Raw genomic sequence first — 18,037 nt, 5'->3', positions numbered from 1 at the left:
ATTTATTGCTGTGGTTACGGCCAACAGACACTTACCATAAGTCACAGATTGTGTTTCAGTGATGTTTAATGACAGCCTTAACTCTTCACGGTGTCGTGGATTCATGCAATGATTGCACTGTTCCTCTGATCTCAACCAACAACATCCAATGTTTCATTTTGAGTTTGTTTCTCACCTGATTCCACTCTCACATGTCAGGTCAGGTTTGGAAGTGAGCGAGTGGTGCAGTGTGTGTTAATGACTCTATGGCCTTCTGTTGTTTCTCAAGGCCTTAGCTGAAACCACAGGAGATAACAGGTCCCCGCATACCCACATCCCCCATGTAGTGCACAAGTGCCCCCTCATAACCAAAACACACCACACTGACAGAGACTCTTCTGTTGATGTAAAGACAAACTGATGGGAGACAGAGTTTACTGTACAGTCTGGGCTGCTGATCAAGGTTTTGTAAGCCTCTGACTGTGACCTAGTGCTGCTGATCAAGGTTTTGTAAGCCTCTGACTGTGACCTAGTGCTGCTGATCACGGTTTTGTAAGCCTCTGACTGTGACCTAGTGCTGCTGATCAAGGTTTTGTAAGCCTCTGACTGTGACCTAGTGCTGCTGATCAAGGTTTTGTAAGCCTCTGACTGTGACCTAAATTAGTTGTGCAAATGTATTATTCCAATCAAATAAATGATTAATATCAATTCACTGGGGGTGATCAGTTATTGGGCTGTGTGTTTTATGTGTCTGTCTGTGAGAGCTTGGATGTGGATTTGGGTGAATGATATAAAGAGATCTTAGTGCAATAAAATTACCCCCTTTATTGTATCGTTATTAAAAAATGTATTGTGTGGCTGAGAAAGTGGAGTGGTACATTATTGATTGACCTGCTGAATGACGAATTGAAGGGCGACGTTCACCTGTGTCCAGTGCGCGGGTGCGTCCATGTCATTTTGAAAAAGTTGGCAGTGCAAAGGTTACGCGGAATTCGGAGTGCGTCGAGTGGAGTGCGCCTTTTAATTGTGATCTGAAGGGCAAAGGACATGAGCAACCAATCATAACAGACCAAGAGACGCTGTCAAGGACCATTCTCTTTGTGGACTGCTCTGGCACCATTAACTTCAATATGATATTATCAAAGAGGACAAAAGGATAAGTCGCGGCGGCACATGCGTCTTCAACGAAACGTCATCTAGGCTATTTCTCAGAGACACCGCTGTGGATAGGCTACGCAGTGTCATGAAATGTGCGTTCGGCACCGTAGCCTATGTGATTCAAAACATTAGTGTTGGATCGTAAATAAGGGCTTTTTGTCCTTTTTAAACGTTTTTAGAGACAAGGATACAATATCGCAAAATATCTTATCGGGACTATAAATGGACCTGTAGTCACGCTACTACTGACGCTCAACCACGGACCGTTTCATGGGTTTCTGGCCAACAATGGGCGAATGTAACCGGGTTACATACCCGAACCTCTAGCTTTGGAATATTGGTGGCCATCATTCAAAGTTCACACAACTCTCAGTAAAATAGATGCAACCAAACTGTATTGAATTGAACGTGAACGACTGAGATTGATTAAATTAGGCTATTTGTCAATATGCAGGCATCATATGTGTGCGCTTGATTGCCAAGAATGATTAGGTCGATTGATGGCATTGGATTATAAATTGTTTTATTGTAGCCAAATACATTGTGCAATTGTTGATTAATTAAGTTACAATCTCAAGCCACTCATTTGAGTGTTAGCCTACTCATTTGCTATAGACGGATTCATAATGACTTATTTGTATAAATTCATATATTTCACGTTCTTAACAAACGGGAAGGGAATGCCACCCCGGCTGTCAATCCATAACATGGAACCTAAGGACTGCAGATTGAATATTGATTGAGTGGAGTGAAAAGAGAAAAGAAAATCATCAATTCATTTACGGAAATTAGGCTTTTTGGAGTTCTGCACAATGGGGATTATGCTTCAAGTTATTCTAGGAATGTTTCAGTTCCTCTTGCTCTCCAGAATACCCACGTCCCATGCCAAGGTATGTCAAATAACTAACTACACTCTGGTAGACAATTGTTTGCATGGAAATCTCAGGAGTTTAGATGTTTTTATTCCTTTGTCTGTATTATGCAACAAAACATCTGGTTTATTTGAAGGGAAAATAAAGATGGGAATACAGTGACTTTAGGAGCAGTATACAACTGATCTTTGTGTGTTTGGAGCTTACCCCCACGGTCATTGACGCTCTGAGCTTATGAAGGTTTACAGAATTCTGTGGTGCACCTCTCACTCTCCTAGAGAATGTACCCTGTTGACTAATGGTAGAATCATGTACCATGTATGGATAGGCACAATGTGGCACAACTCTGTCAGAATGACTGACATGTTCTTTTAACACAAGGTAGATGTACTGTACATGAGTGACATATGGGGATGGATAATAATTAGCCAACATAATAGACTCTCAGACACACAACTCTTCACATGGCAGATTGGTTTTATATCAAGAACATGTAGTGACCTGAAGCTGCCCTGATTGAGCTGCGTGGCCGTGGTATATATCAGATTGGAGGTCCTGGGAATCATGTTGCATTGGGGCCCACATCTCTCTCTCTCTCTCACACACACACACACACACACACACACACACACACACACACACACACACACAGTGGTCACAACGGCTTTTTCTACTCGTCCCCCTGGGGGAAAGCTGGGTTAATTGTGGCAGTTAGGTCTTAGACTCTGATGCTGCAGCTGGCACTGTGTTGGCTGGCACTGTTTACATTACTTGTGTGTGTGTCAGAGAGGGAGAGACACAGAGAGAGTGAGACTGTGCCAATGCCAGTGTCAGCCAGGAACAGATGCAACCAGACTGGAGGGGAATAGTTTTCTCTGGGAACAGTACAACGAACACACACTTGGGGTGACAGTATCAACTCCTCCTAGGGGCTAGTCTGTGGAGCTAGAGCCCACCCTACTCCTCCTAGGGGCTGGTCTGTGGAGCTAGAGCCCACCCTACTCCTCCTAGGGGCCGGTCTGTGGAGCTATAGCCCACCCTACTCCTCCTAGGGGCTGGTCTGTGGAGCTAGAGCCCACCCTACTCCTCCCAGGGGCTGGTCTGTGGAGCTATAGCCCACCCTACTCCTCCTAGGGGCCAGTCTGTGGAGCTATAGCCTGCCCTACTCCTCCTAGGGGCCAGTCTGTGGAGCTATAGCCCGCCCTACTCCTCCTAGGGGCCAGTCTGTGGAGCTATAGCCCACCCTACTCCTCCTAGGGGCCAGTCTGTGGAGCTATAGCCGCCCTACTCCTCCTAGGGGCCAGTCTGTGGAGCTATAGCCCACCCTACTTCTCCTAGGGGCCAGTCTGTGGAGCTATAGCCCACCCTACTTCTCCTAGGGGCCAGTCTGTGGAGCTATAGCCCGCCCTACTCCTCCTAGGGGCCAGTCTGTGGAGCTATAGCCGCCCTACTCCTCCTAGGGGCCAGTCTGTGGAGCTATAGCCCACCCTACTTCTCCTAGGGGCCAGTCTGTGGAGCTATAGCCCACCCTACTTCTCCTAGGGGCCAGTCTGTGGAGCTATAGCCCGCCCTACTCCTCCTAGGGGCCAGTCTGTGGAGCTATAGCCCACCCTACTTCTCCTAGGGGCCAGTCTGTGGAGCTATAGCCCGCCCTACTCCTCCTAGGGGCCAGTCTGTGGAGCTATTGCCCACCCTACTCCTCCTAGGGGCCAGTCTGTGGAGCTATAGCCCACCCTACTCCTCCTAGGGGCCAGTCTGTGGAGCTATAGCCCTCCATACTCCTCCTAGGGGCCAGTCTGTGGAGCTATTGCCCGCCCTACTCCTCCTAGGGGCCAGTCTGTGGAGCTATAGCCCGCCCTACTCCTCCTAGGGGCCAGTCTGTGGAGCTATAGCCCTCCATACTCCTCCTAGGGGCCAGTCTGTGGAGCTATAGCCCGCCCGACTCCTGGGGATGTTTTGTGCAGATTGATTTGTGGTATGAATGAAACCCCCGTGTGATCTGACATGTTTCTTGTTGCTCAGACACTACAGTATATGTGTTCACAAAATGGCCACACACACATCGGTGAACTCCAAATGAAATGGGGCCAAACCAGAAACTGTAGAGAGAGCACAGGGGCAGGGTGGGGCGGTTGGGCGAAGTCTACATTCTCTCAGCAGTGGCCCTGGTCCACTCAGATCTAATAATGACGTTGCGTGGGTGGGTGGGTGGCTGGGTGTGTGTGATGTGTTTGCGTGCGTGCGTCTGTGTGTGCTTGTGTTTTGTGTGTGTGTGTGTAAACTACATAGTATTTTTTTTTGTGTTACTCACCTGGCTAAGGTATTCGGTATCAGTGTAGAGCATGAGAGCGTACGTGGGGCTGTGGGCTACGAGGGGCTGTGGGGTACTAGGGGTCGTCTCTCTATATAAGGTTAAAAACATGCAGGGATTTACCACCTGACACACCTCTTCTTCTGCCTCTGCTCTTCCAGCTAGCCCACTGGAGACCTGCGGACACCACCCCCAAATCTAGAGAAGGTATCCCCCTGTGATAATCACACCACCATATATGAACAGGCTGATGATGAGTAACTGTGTGTGTATGAATAACAGAGTTGAGATTCATAAAGTGAGAATGAATACATTATGACTAGATTTGTGATGTGTTAGTGACCTTGTCAAACCTATTCATCTGACATTTCTCGCTCTCCCTCCCTCCAGTGCGTCGGTGGTTGGAGGTGTACTCTCGGAGTGGTTGTGAGCCCAGAGATACCCTGGTGGAGGTGTGGCAGGAGTTGCCGGGAGAGACGCATCACCTCTTCGTGCCTTCCTGTGTGTCGGTCCGCCGCTGTGATGGGTGCTGCTCCGACGAGGCACTGGAGTGTGTGCCCTCACTCACACACTCTATCACCATGGAGGTACACACTCACACACTCTATCACCATGGAGGTACACACTCTATCACCATGGAGGTACACACTCTATCACCATGGAGGTACACACTCTATCACCATGGAGGTACACACTCACACACTCTATCACCATGGAGGTACACACTCTATCACCATGGAGGTACACACTCTATCACCATGGAGGTACACACTCTATCACCATGGAGGTACACACTCTATCACCATGGAGGTACACACTCTATCACCATGGAGGTACACACTCTATCACCATGGAGGTACACACTCTATCACCATGGAGGTACACACTCTATCACCATGGAGGTACACACTCACACACTCTATCACCATGGAGGTACACACTCTATCGCCATGGAGGTACACACTCTATCACCATGGAGGTACACACTCTATCACCATGGAGGTACACACTCTATCACCATGGAGGTACACACTCTATCACCATGGAGGTACACACTCTATCACCATGGAGGTACACACTCTATCACCATGGAGGTACGCACTCTATCACCATGGAGGTACGCACTCTATCACCATGGAGGTACACACTCTATCACCATGGAGGTACACACTCTATCACCATGGAGGTACACACTATCACCATGGAGGTACACACTCTATCACCATGGAGGTACACACTCTATCACCATGGAGGTACACACTCTATCACCATGGAGGTACACACTCTATCACCATGGAGGTACACACTCTATCACCATGGAGGTACACACTCTATCACCATGGAGGTACACACTCTATCACCATGGAGGTACACACTCTATCACCATGGAGGTACACACTCACACACTCTATCACCATGGAGGTACACACTCTCACACATGAATGATTTGTAACCGTAGTTTGTGTCTTTGTACTCTGCAGCTAATGAAGACCTCCTTTATGAAGCATGAGCTCATTGAGCTGGACTTCGTTGAGCACAGCCAGTGTGAGTGCAGGTGAGCACACACACACACACACACACACACACACACACACACACACACACACACACACACACGTGGTCTATGCATGACTGCATTCTCTGTGTGTGTCAAATAACCCGCTCTCTTTCCCTGTAGACTAAAAGAGAATCTTCAATCAGCCCCTACCAGGTACAGTACTGTATGTATGTGGCTGTCTGTGTCCATTTGTGTTTGTCTTTGTGTGTGTCTCTTAGTGTGTGTTTGGGTATCTGTTTCTGTGTACATCTAGCTTAGTGAGTTTCGTCTTTTGGATGCTCGAGCACTAGCCTAATATCCCATGGGACAGTTCACATGCCACTGTCTCCATAGAGATATCTTACCCTTTGTGCTGAGTGAGTGCTCTGAGAGCAATTACCAAAGCAGATCGAAGTTTCTATTTCTATACAACATTATTATTATTACACCATGTTATTTTATAGTATTTCTGAGAAGACGCTAAGGCAAGGCTTTTGACCATACAGAGAAGGCTACATGTTTGGAAGCCCCAGCCCACCCCTGACCTAGTGGCAGAGTGACTAGCTAGCCTTAGACCAACAGAGCTGGACAGAGGTCAAGGCCCACAGAGAGGGAATGTTAGGGAAAGAGTGAAAACAGAGGGATAGAGAGAAAGAGAGAGAGTAAAAATAGGTTTTTATTTATTTATTATTTAACCTTTATTTAACTAGGCAAGTCAGTTAAGAACAAATTCTTATTTTACAATGACAGCCTAGGAACAGTGGGTTAACTGCCTTGTTCAGGGGCAGAACAACATAATTTGACCTTTTCAGCTCGGGGATTCGATCTAGCAACCTTTCAGTTACTGGCCCAAGAGTGAAAGCTTGAAAGGGAGACGGAGGCAGACATTTTATTTTCTAATAAGGCTGTTGGACTTTAAGGGAATCCCACAAATAATGGAATTAGAGGCATTTAACTCAGTCTATAATGTATCTATTTAGATTTTGATCTGCTATTGTGATAAATTGTTTGACACAGATGTATGTCTCTGACTAACAGGCCTGCAAAGCCTCTGAGGAAAGGCAGGAAGAGGGAGAGAGGAAAATCCAAACGAAAGAAAAGTGGAACTATGTAAGTTCAACTAAACATGCTAAATTAACTCCTGAGTTGTTGCTTCTTTATTTACATAAAGCTTTATGCACGAGTCTAAGCAACTGTCTGTTTCTCTGTGGGTACGCACAAATAATTCCAAGAAAATCACTCCACACAGCAGAAAAAGTGAATTCAGCCCTTCTTCTTCAATTCTCCACCCATCATGCTGCTGTCAGCTATGTCCTCTTATAGGGGTCAGAGTTCACTCAGTGTCTCTCAGGCCCATCCTTCACTCAGATCAGATCCCATTGAGTTACTGGCAGGTGTGTAATCTGCCTAATTTGATGCCAATTTGGTGACTAATTATCTCTGTGGCAACCCAGCCACCACCCCCTCCCTCTCTCTCTGTGCCAGCCCAGCCACCACCTCCTCCCTCTCTCTCTGTGCCAGCCCAGCCACCACCTCCTCCCTCTCTCTCTGTGCCAGCCCAGCCACCACCTCCTCCTCCCTCTCTCTCTGTGCCAGCCCAGCCACCACCTCCTCCCTCTCTCTCTGTGCCAGCCCAGCCACCACCACCTCCTCCCTCTCTCTCTGTGCCAGCCCAGCCACCACCTCCTCCTCCCTCTCTCTCTGTGCCAGCCCAGCCACCACCTCCTCCCTCTCTCTCTGTGGCAATCCAGCCACCACCTCCCTCCCTCTCTGTGGCAATCCAGCCACCACCTCCCTCCCTCTCTGTGGCAGCCCAGCCACCACCTCCTCCCTCCCTCTCCGTGGCAACCCAGCCACCACCTCCTCCCTCCTCTCAGTGCCAGCCCAGCCACCACCTCCTCCCCCTCTCTCTATGGCAACCCAGCCGCCACCTCCTCCCTCGCTCTCTGTGGCAACCCAGCCACCACCTCCTCCCCCTCTCTCTATGGCAACCCAGCCGCCACCTCCTCCCTCTCTCTCTGTGGCAACCCAGCCACCACATCCTCCCTCTCTCTCTGTGGCAACCCAGCCACCACCTCCTCTCTCTCTCTGTGGCAACCCAGCCACCACCACCTCCCTCTCTCTGTGGCAACCCAGCCACCACCTCCTCTCTCTCTCTGTGGCAACCCAGCCACCACCTCCTCCCTCTCTCTCTGTGGCAACCCAGCCACCACCTCCTCCCTCTCTCTCTGTGGCAACCCAGCCACCACCTCCTCTCTCTCTCTGTGGCATCCCAGCCACCACCACCTCCCTCTCTCTCTGTGGCAGCCCAGCCACCACCTCCTCCGTCTCTCTCTGTGGCAGCCCAGCCACCACCTCCTCCGTCTCTCTCTGTGGCAGCCCAGCCACCACATCCTCCCTCTCTCTCTGTGGCAGCCCAGCCACCACCTCCTCCGTCTCTCTCTGTGGCAGCCCAGCCACCACATCCTCCCTCTCTCTCTGTGGCAACCCAGCCACCACCTCCTCCCCCTCTCTCTATGGCAACCCAGCCGCCACCACCTCCCTCTCTCTCTGTGGCAACCCAGCCACCACCTCCTCTCTCTCTCTCTGTGGCAACCCAGCCACCACATCCTCCCTCTCTCTCTGTGGCAACCCAGCCACCTCCTCCTCCCTCTCTCTCTGTGGCAACCCAGCCACCACCTCCTCTCTCTCTCTCTGTGGCAACCCAGCCACCACATCCTCCCTCTCTCTCTGTGGCAACCCAGCCACCACCTCCTCTCTCTCTCTGTGGCAACCCAGCCACCACCACCTCCCTCTCTCTCTGTGGCAACCCAGCCACCACCTCCTCCCTCTCTCTCTATGGCAACCCAGCCACCACCTCCTCCCTCTCTCTCTGTGGCAACCCAGCCACCACCTCCTCTCTCTCTCTGTGGCATCCCAGCCACCACCACCTCCGTCTCTCTCTGTGGCAACACAGCCACCACATCCTCCCTCTCTCTCTGTGGCAGCCCAGCCACCACCTCCTCCGTCTCTCTCTGTGGCAACCCAGCCACCACCTCCTCCCTCTCTCTCTGTGGCAACCCAGCCACCACCTCCTCTCTCTCTCTGTGGCATCCCAGCCACCACCACCTCCCTCTCTCTCTGTGGCAACACAGCCACCACATCCTCCCTCTCTCTCTGTGGCAGCCCAGCCACCACCTCCTCCGTCTCTCTCTGTGGCAGCCCAGCCACCACCTCCTCCCTCTCTCTCTGTGCAGCCCAGCCACCACCTCCTCTCTCTCTCTGTGGCAACCCAGCCACCACCACCTCCCTCTCTCTCTGTGGCAACCCAGCCACCACCTCCTCCCTCTCTCTCTGTGCAGCCCAGCCACCACCTCCTCCCTCTCTCTCTGTGGCAGCACAGCCACCACCTCCTCCCGCTCTTTCTGTGGCAACCCAGCCATGACCACTCAGCCAGGCCCACACAAAGATGGCCTCTCTGTATCTGCTTCATTAATTATATCACTTCATTGAAGAAGTCCATTAGCCTCCCAGACAGGCCAGGGTGAGTTAACTCAGTCGTGGATGGGCTCACTTAGACAGACTGAGGTTAACTCCCTAATGGGAATCCCAGCCAATGGCACATTAAAGGGCCTCTCAGACAAGAGGAAGTCTACTGCAATGGGCACAGGGACAGCTTTATTCCTCTTGAATCCTATGTGGAACATTAGGTTTGAAAGCCACTGGTGTCTGTTTTAAAGTTGCAGTATTTGTTCTATTCTCCTTACCGCCCCAGACCCTCCTCTCCCCCCACTACGCCCTCTCCTCCCCCGACCACCCCATCTCCCTTGCCAGGCCCTCGATGTACCCCCTGTCCTGGGAGGAAGTGGACACTCAATTTGCATTCGTGTCGGTGTCGCTGCAACGTGACCGCAGAGAACTGCAGTCAGAAAGGGAGGAGACTCAACCAGCACCTCTGCAGGTCAGTGTCCAGTGACAGCAAACCACCTTCAGAACCAGAGCCATAGAAGGAGAGTTTGAACCATTACCAGAGATGTAGTATCAACTGTGACCATGCATCACAACCACATTCAAACATAGCTAAACCACATCCCAACATTACACATTTAATCAATCTGATCTAAACTCTCTCTCTTGTTTCATTTTTGTTTTAGATGTGAGGCCAGGAGAGGGTGATGCTCTTTCTCTCCGCTGGTTCCAGACTCACTCTCATCCATGCTCATCCACTCTCATCCATGCTCAGCAGAAGTCTGGGGAACAAAGAGGAGTGGAGGATGTACCCCTAACTCTCCTCTTCCTTGTCCTCCAGAACCACCAAGTCAGTGCAGTATTACAACGTAAATATATGTACCTGTGTGTAGAGCTGTATATGTGTAGTCAGTCTCATCACACAGCTTCTTCAGGCGCTTAGCTGCTATCGTCCAATCAACATGTATGTAACACTCTCCTTCACAAGAGTAAATGATGGGACCAAATGTAAAGCACAGTTTAGATGTCTGGTAACATGAGGGCGATGTGAGGTAGTGGGTCGCCAGGACGTTAGTTGTGGACTAGACAGAATTCAACACTCACACCTCCAATGCTGTATGGGACATTGGGACTTTGGACATGAAGAGGATTTAAAGACTGATCACAGATCAGATTTAACAGACATGTTCATGTTGAGTTTTGTTGTCTTCATAGACACGGTGGGTCAGTTTTGCCCATGAACTGCCACAGAGAGAGAGGGACTGTATTGGACTGTTTTGCAGAAAGACAATGGCAACAGACATAATGATCCTGATATTGATACGTGTGTTATATTTAGTGTACAGGGAGACCCCGATAGGAGAATGATTCCAGGGTCAAGTCATTAAGGTGCAGTAAGGATATAGAATAGTGAACGGACACACATGCACACACGCACACATGCACACACGCACACATGTACACACACGCATGCACACACGTACCAGCTAGTTGTTGTGTGTATAAAGCCGTCAGGGATACCCCATGGACCTATAGCTAAGTGAGTTGAATAGCTGCATAGACTGTATCTGTGTGGTCTACACACTGAATGGCACAGATGGGTTAACCTGCCACCGTTAGTCTCTCTCATTCACAGCATATGGTCACAGGCTGGATCCCTGAGGGGCTTCACAGGCTGGATCCCTGAGGGGCTTCACAGGCTGGATCCCTGAGGGGCTTCACAGGCTGGATCCCTTAGGGGCTTCACAGGCTGGATCCCTGAGGGGCTTCACAGGCTGGATCCCTGAGGGGCTTCACAGGCTGGATCCCTGAGGGGCTTCACAGGCTGGATCCCTGAGGGGCTTCACAGGCTGGATCCCTGAGGGGCTTCACAGGCTGGATCCCTGAGGGGTTTCACAGGCTGGATCCCTGAGGGGTTTCACAGGCTGGATCCCTGAGGGGTTTCACAGGCTGGATCCCTGAGGGGTTTCACAGGCTGGATCCCTGAGGGGTTTCACAGGCTGGATCCCTGAGGGGTTTCACAGGCTGGATCCCTGAGGGGTTTCACAGGCTGGATCATTGAGGGGTGTTCTGTCATCTGTTTGATTTGGTTTTTGTCTCAATCTCTCCGCTCCGGAGTGAAAGAGCTGTTCACGCCGACAGGGCAGTGAGGGGAATGACAATGATGAGGCTTGGCTATGGTCCAAGGGTTCACACACACATACACACACTTCTGATTAGAAGTGAATGCAATTTAAGAGTCTAAATAAGTCCAAATGTTTGTTTCTGTTTAATTTTCTTTGTATAATTTGTTATATTTTGGCATAATTTTGTACAGTTGACTTATTAGATGTTGTATATTGTGGAATGTTTCTTTGTTTTGTTTTTATTTGTCCATAATCCGTCTACATAAAGAGTCCCTCTGGGTGGCCGACGAAGACCACTATGTAGACATCAGGCATTTAAACATATCGCCACCTGTGTAGAATTTTAAACAGGGAGAGAGTTCTCAATGGCCACAAAATAGGACACAATATACATTCTAATGGGTAACTAAAATAATCACCAGAAAAATAATGTCTAGCAAATACCCATTCCCACTGCAGTAAAAATAAACCATTTAGTTCTCTGTCTGTGTGGGATGCGTAGAGCTGTGGGGTTAGGATACAGCTACAATATTGGTTAGAACCCCATTCAACACTGAAAATAGTTCATTTCTACTTAACATTGTTCAAGCTTCCAATCTGTACCTCTTGTTAGCAGTTCTGGAACCCCCCTCATGTAAACCCTGAGCCTGTGTCATATTCCAAATGTTATTCCTCTGACATTCCTTTTATATTGTTATTTTATTTCGAACTCAGTCTGAAAAGTCTCTTTTCACTAAGCAATAAGTATGGTCTCTGATTCAGAGACTGAGATGAGCATATGAGTATTTTAGCTGAAGTTGTAGCAGATTCCTCTCCAAAATATGAGATAAAACTCTGACAACATATCAGCGATTCGTCTGAACTCTGCCTGTTAACAGATATATAGCTGAGGATTTGTGAGCTGTATGTGAAAAGTGTGTTTGAATTCAGGCTCTGAGGTTGGTCCTGTGAGGGCAGTCAGACCAGACACAGCTCTATTGAATTTGCCTCCCCTCCCTATAGCTGGAAGCATCTGTGAGCTCCTCTCCTCTGAATGGTGGCCAATGAATGCCAACCCAAAACCCCCATGGTATATTTCGCAAAGCGTCATTGTCTAGCTGTGTGTTGGTCGACAGGAAACTTGCCAGTTACAGAAAGACACTTCTAGAAGGGACTAAATGCTCTATTCAAGCAGTAGTATACTACCCATGTCCATGACATAGTCCAAATGAATGTGCTGGTTGCTCCTCTTGTCTGCACGCACCCAGTCTTCCCTCAACCACCTTGTTGTAGACCCATGAGTTTGACAAAGCGAGTCTAGCACATACCCTATATACTGTAGACTGTCCAGGTAGACCTATTCTAGCCCCCATGGTCTTATACTCAGCTATAGCAGGCAGACCCTGACTAAACATACATAATAATATATTCTGTCTTATAACCAACCACCATCTTGTGTATAATGTAGAGCATACTTTAGAATGTCTTGTAATTCATTCCAACTATACTCCCATGTTAGACTTTACAATTACAAATGCGTTGTGATGTGTATATATATCACTGATACTATTTATGCTGCTACACCTTTTGTGCCCAATCTGATGTAAGTGTGCAACTGTCTGTACCATGCAGAGTAGGCCTATATTATGTCTGATTAATCAACTCGATGTCTATGTAAACAAAGCATACTGTCCTATTGAAGATGTTAATACCACCAGGAAATGTTCAAAACAACCATGATACAATGTTCCAGATATTATTAAATGAAACGTCTTATTTTTCGTAAAATGTATTGTTATTGGTAGTCTCTCCAATGCTTCCAATGTCCTTCCCGTAATCACTTTGACGTCATCCCTTTTTTGCCAACCTCCCTCCTCCCTTTTCTTCATTCCTCTCTTCTCTTTCATCTCTCTGAACAGTAATGAAAGATAAACAGGCTGATGATTAGAGTGACACCCCGGGAGTGAAGGACGGAGGGATAGAGAGTGTGAGTGACGTGATATGAGAAATAATATTGCCTCCTCCTCACATGAACTGCGCTGAGTCAGCCGCACGGAGGGGGGGAGGGGGGGGGGGTCTACGTCACTGTCTGTGTGTGTACTGCTGAGTGGCAATTATTTTCATCTTCAAACGAGTGATGATAATGTGATTTTATGGGAATATACTCAATCGTCCTCATATTGACTTTTCATGTCAGAGGTTGTGAGGCAGTGACAGTGCAATTTCCATTAGCAGATGATATCTTGGAATTGGCTTCTAAGAGGAGTAATGCTTTCCCATCCAGTCTCTCTATCTCTCTCAGTGATGCAGTTCATCTTTTGGGGTCCTCCCCACCCTGAGATAGGCAGCTCTGTCTCTCTTTCTCTCTGTCTCGCTCTTTCTCTCTCTCTTTCTCTCTCTCTCTCTCTCTGTCTCTGTCTCTGTCTCTGTCTCTGTCTCTGTCTCTGTCTCTGTCTCTCTCTCTGTCTCTCTCTCTGTCTCTCTCTCTGTCTCTCTCTCTGTCTCTCTCTCTGTCTCTCTCTCTGTCTCTCTCTCTCTCCTCTTCTATCTCTCTCTCTGTCTCTCTCTCTCCTCTTCTATCTCTCTCAGTGATGCAGTTCATCTTTTGGGGCCCACACTGAGAGAAAGACAGAGTGGGCTCCAGTGAGAGTGAGCTCAAGGCTGATGCTGCCTGGCCTACCTGTCTCGAAGGGCATCCTGCCAGTGACTAAATATAGACCCCTGCACAAGATTAGGGGAACAGAGGGAGAGAGGGAGGAAGAGAGAGTGACTCATCCATCAGGAGACAAGGATTCATCTCTTTTTTTGTTGTAAAAACGTTGTCTACTCTCTGAAAATGCCCCAGAACCTTGTTATGTTGGTGAAGAGTAATATTGGAACTTACTGTGTCTGCTACGATGGTGATGCCCCTGAGAACCAATGACTTGTTGTGATGTGTCCCTGAAACTCCTCATCCTCCTCTCTCTCTCGCTCTCGCTCTCGCTCTCGCTCTCGCTCTCGCTCTCGCTCCCCTCTTTCTCTCTCGCTCTCGCTCTCTCTCGCTCTCTCCCCTCTCTTTCTCTCTTTCAATTCAATTCAAATGGCTTTATTGGCATGGGAAACATGTTTCCAAAGGAATAGAGACATTTCAAATGTCATATTATGACTATATACAGTGTTGTAACGATGTGCAAATAGTTAAATTACAAAAGGGAAAATAAACATTATTATGGGTTGTATTTACAATGGTGTTTGTTCTTCACTGGTTGCCCTTTTCTTGTGGCAACAGGTCACAAATCTTGCTGCTGTGATGGCACACTTGTATTTCACCCAATAGATATGGGAGTTTATCAAAATTGGATTTGTTGGGTCTGTATAATCTGAGGGAAATATGTGTCTTTAATATGGTCATACATTTGGCAGGAGGTTATGAAGTGCAGCTCAGTTTCCACCTCATTTTGTGGACAGTGTGCACAAAGCCTGACTTACTTGAGAGCCAGGTCTGCCTATGGCAGACTTTCTCAATAGCAAGGCTATGATCACGGTCTGTACGTAGTCAAAGCTTTCCTTAATTTTGGGTCACTCACAGTGGTCAGGTATTCTGCCACTGTGTACTCTCTGTTTAGGGCCAAATAGCATTCCAGTTTGCTCAGTTTTTTTTATAAGTTCCTACCAGTGTGTTAAGTAATTATCTTTTTCTCATGATTTGGTTGGGTCTAATTGTGTTGCTGTCCTGGGGCTCTGTGGGGTCTGTTTGTGAACAGAGCTCCAGGACCAGCTTGCTTAGGGGACTTTTCTCCAGGTTTATTTCTCTCTAGGTGATGGCTTTGTTATGCAAGGTTTGGGAATCGCTTCATTTTAGGTGGTTGTAGAATTTAACGGCTCTTTTCTGGATTTTGATAATTAGCGGTTATCAACCTAATTCTGCTCCACTTGCATTATTTGGTGTTTTACGTTGTAGACAGAGGATATTTTTGCAGAATTCTGCATGCAGAGTCTCATTTTCGTGTTTGTCCCATTTTGTGAATTCCTGGTTGTTGAGTGGACCACAGACCTCACAACCATAAAGGGCTATGGGTTCCTTAACTGATTCAAGTATTTTATCTTCCTTTTGACGGCATAGAAGGCCCTTCTTGCCTTGTCTATCAGATCGTTCAGAGCTTTGTGTAAGTTACCTGTGGCGCAGATGTTTAGGCCGAGGTATGTATAGTGTTTTTTGTTCTCTAGGACAACGGTGTCTAGATGGAATTTGTATTTATGGTCCTGGTAACTGGACCTTTTTTGGAACACCATTATTTTTGTCTTACTTAGATTTACTGTCAGGGCCCAGGTCTGACAGAATATGTGCAAAAGATCTAGGTGCTGCTTTAGGCCCTCCTTGGTTGGGGACAGAAGCACCAGATCATCAGCAAACAGGTGTCATTTGACTTCAGATTCTAGTAGGTTGAGGCCGGGTGCTGCAGACTGTTTTAGTGCTCTCGCCAATTTGTTGATATATATGTTGAATAGGGTGGGGCTTAAGCTGCATACCTCTCTCACCCCATGGCCCTGTGGAAAGAAATGTGTGTGATGTATAATGTTGTATGTTTCTCCCCCAACACTGCTTTCCATCAATTTGTATAGCAGACTCTCATACCAAATTGAGTCAAAAGCTTTTTTGAAATCAACAAATAATGAGAAGACATTGCTTTTGCTCTCTCGCTATCCTTCACTCCCTATCTCACTCCCCTCTCTCTCTCTCTCTCTCTCTCTATCCTTCATTCCCTATCTCACTCCCCTCTCTCCCTCTCTATCCTTCACTCCCTATTTCACCCCACTCTCTTTCTCCCTCTCTCTCTCTCTGTGAAAGTGGTTTCCTGTATTTTTCCAATTTTCTCTGTGTGGAGTAGTGCTATATTTTTCTAATGATAAACTTCAGGCTTGTTTTCCTCTGCTTTTGTAGCAGCAGCTGTGTTGAAGCAGGTAGTTGACGGTATCTGAACTGTGTGTGTTGTTAGATGGTATCTGTGTGTGGGAGAGGGAGTGCATGTCATTGTAGGCCTACAATGTGTGTATGTTCTGTGTGTTGACTATGGCCAACCATGTCTCTCTGACAGGAAGATGAATTATGTTTTTAGTCCCCTGTGACTTTGGTGAACAAAAGAAAATACAATCAGTGTTATCTGTTACGGAAACATGCATCGCTGTGCTGCTTTGACTCATTGTTTAAAAATTATAATTTTAGAGAACATAAAAGCCAAAAGAAGATGCATTACATCAATTTGAGACATTGTAAAATGTATTTACAATATTAATGTACTCAAATGCACAGATATTGTTTAGTTTTTCCCCCTGCATTATCAGAGAACATAGGCTTTTATCACAGAAAAGGTTGAGGCGGGCAGAGAGTCTAGGTTATAGGGAAAGAGAGGAGAGGGTATAGGAGAGGTGCGGGGGAGAAGATATGTGAGGACATAGTTGTGGTCTGAACATGCCAGCTCTTGTTGAGGTATAGATGTGGGAGCCAGTAGGTATAGAATGAGATCTGAGCAAGTCCTGTATGTTATCTCTCTACCTGTATTCATCTGTGTAGCTATATCGCCTTCCCTCTGTTTGTCTCCCTCCCTTCCCCTCTCACATTCTGGAGTTTGGTATTCACTGTTATCTTCACTATACCCTGTAAGGGCCACACTATCTTTGCATATCTTTCCTTTCACCATAGTGTTACATTTAACTGGTTCATAACATTTAATTTTCAATTACTGAAATGTTTTCCCTTCCGTATGAAGCAGGTTTCAATTGAATACAGTCTAGACCCTTGAGGGCAAGAGGAGATGTATGTTAGTAAAAGTGCAATATTATCATAAAGAGACATACTTGGAATATGGAGGAGGAATGGAGGGGGAAAATAGTCGAAGAGGGAGAGAGAGAGAGAGTGAGGGAGGGAGATAGAAGGTGAGCTTGAGTTGTTTGAAGATGGTGGGAAAAGAGAGATGGTTTGTCGAAGAAGAATGGTGGAAAGTGTAAGCAGAGCAAGCCATACGCCGGATCTACATCTGGAGGAGAAATAGAAGTGAATGAGGGTGAATTATCCAAGGTGGCAGGTGTGTTGAAGTTCTCAAAGTGAATTATCCAAGGTGGCAGGTGTGTTGAAGTTCTCAAAGTGAATTATCCAAGGTGGCAGGTGTGTTGAAGTTCTCGAAGCCCGAGGCTTGCACAGATGGTCAGGATAAAGATGAGTCTGTGATGGTATGATTGAGAGTTTGAGAAAGTGGACCCCTGCCTTTTGGCTGATCCATACAGCACATTCGGTATGTATTCAGACTCCTTGACTTATTCCACATTTTGTTTCGTTACAGGCTCATTCTAAAATGGATTAAATAGTTGTTTTCCCTTATCAATCTACACACAATACCCCATAATGACAAAGCAAAAACAGGTTTTTAGAAATGATTGCTAATTTATAAAAAATGAAAATAAAAATGGTATCACATTCACATAAGTATTCAGACCCTTTTACTCAGCACTTTGTTTCAGCACCTTTGGCAGCGATTACAGCCTTGAGTCTTCTTGGGTATGACGCTAGAAGCTTGGCACACCTGTGTTTGGGGAGTTTCTCCCATTCTTCTCTGCAGATCCTCTCCAGCTCTGTTGGGTTAGATGGGGAGCG

General features: G+C 47.4%; 1 protein-coding gene across 1 annotated transcript; it reads left to right on the top strand.

Moving 5' to 3' along the window:
- Window positions 1-915: 915 nt before the first annotated feature.
- On the top strand, window positions 916-13,201 carry LOC139581587 (vascular endothelial growth factor A-like). The gene is made up of 8 exons (XM_071411513.1): window positions 916-2,027; window positions 4,482-4,527; window positions 4,711-4,907; window positions 5,802-5,875; window positions 5,999-6,031; window positions 6,896-6,967; window positions 9,612-9,797; window positions 9,991-13,201. The coding sequence occupies exons 1-8, from the start codon at window positions 1,950-1,952 to the stop codon at window positions 10,010-10,012; spliced, it is 708 nt and encodes a 235-aa protein (XP_071267614.1). The 5' UTR covers window positions 916-1,949; the 3' UTR covers window positions 10,013-13,201.
- Window positions 13,202-18,037: the final 4,836 nt, after the last annotated feature.

The sequence above is a fragment of the Salvelinus alpinus genome, chromosome 7 (assembly GCF_045679555.1).
Source record: "Salvelinus alpinus chromosome 7, SLU_Salpinus.1, whole genome shotgun sequence".
Classification (NCBI taxonomy): domain Eukaryota; kingdom Metazoa; phylum Chordata; class Actinopteri; order Salmoniformes; family Salmonidae; genus Salvelinus; species Salvelinus alpinus.
The sequence above is the reverse complement of the archived record's forward strand: the minus strand, read 5'-3'. Positions and strand labels throughout refer to the sequence as shown.

Bases quoted from the DNA above. Each gene is read 5' to 3' on its own strand.
- LOC139581587 (XM_071411513.1), top strand. From the start codon at position 1,950: ATGGGGATTATGCTTCAAGTTATTCTAGGAATGTTTCAGTTCCTCTTG. The intron at 4,528-4,710 runs GTATCCCCCTGT...CCCTCCCTCCAG, and splicing joins CACCCCCAAATCTAGAGAAG to TGCGTCGGTGGTTGGAGGTG. The intron at 6,032-6,895 runs GTACAGTACTGT...TCTGACTAACAG, and splicing joins CTTCAATCAGCCCCTACCAG to GCCTGCAAAGCCTCTGAGGA.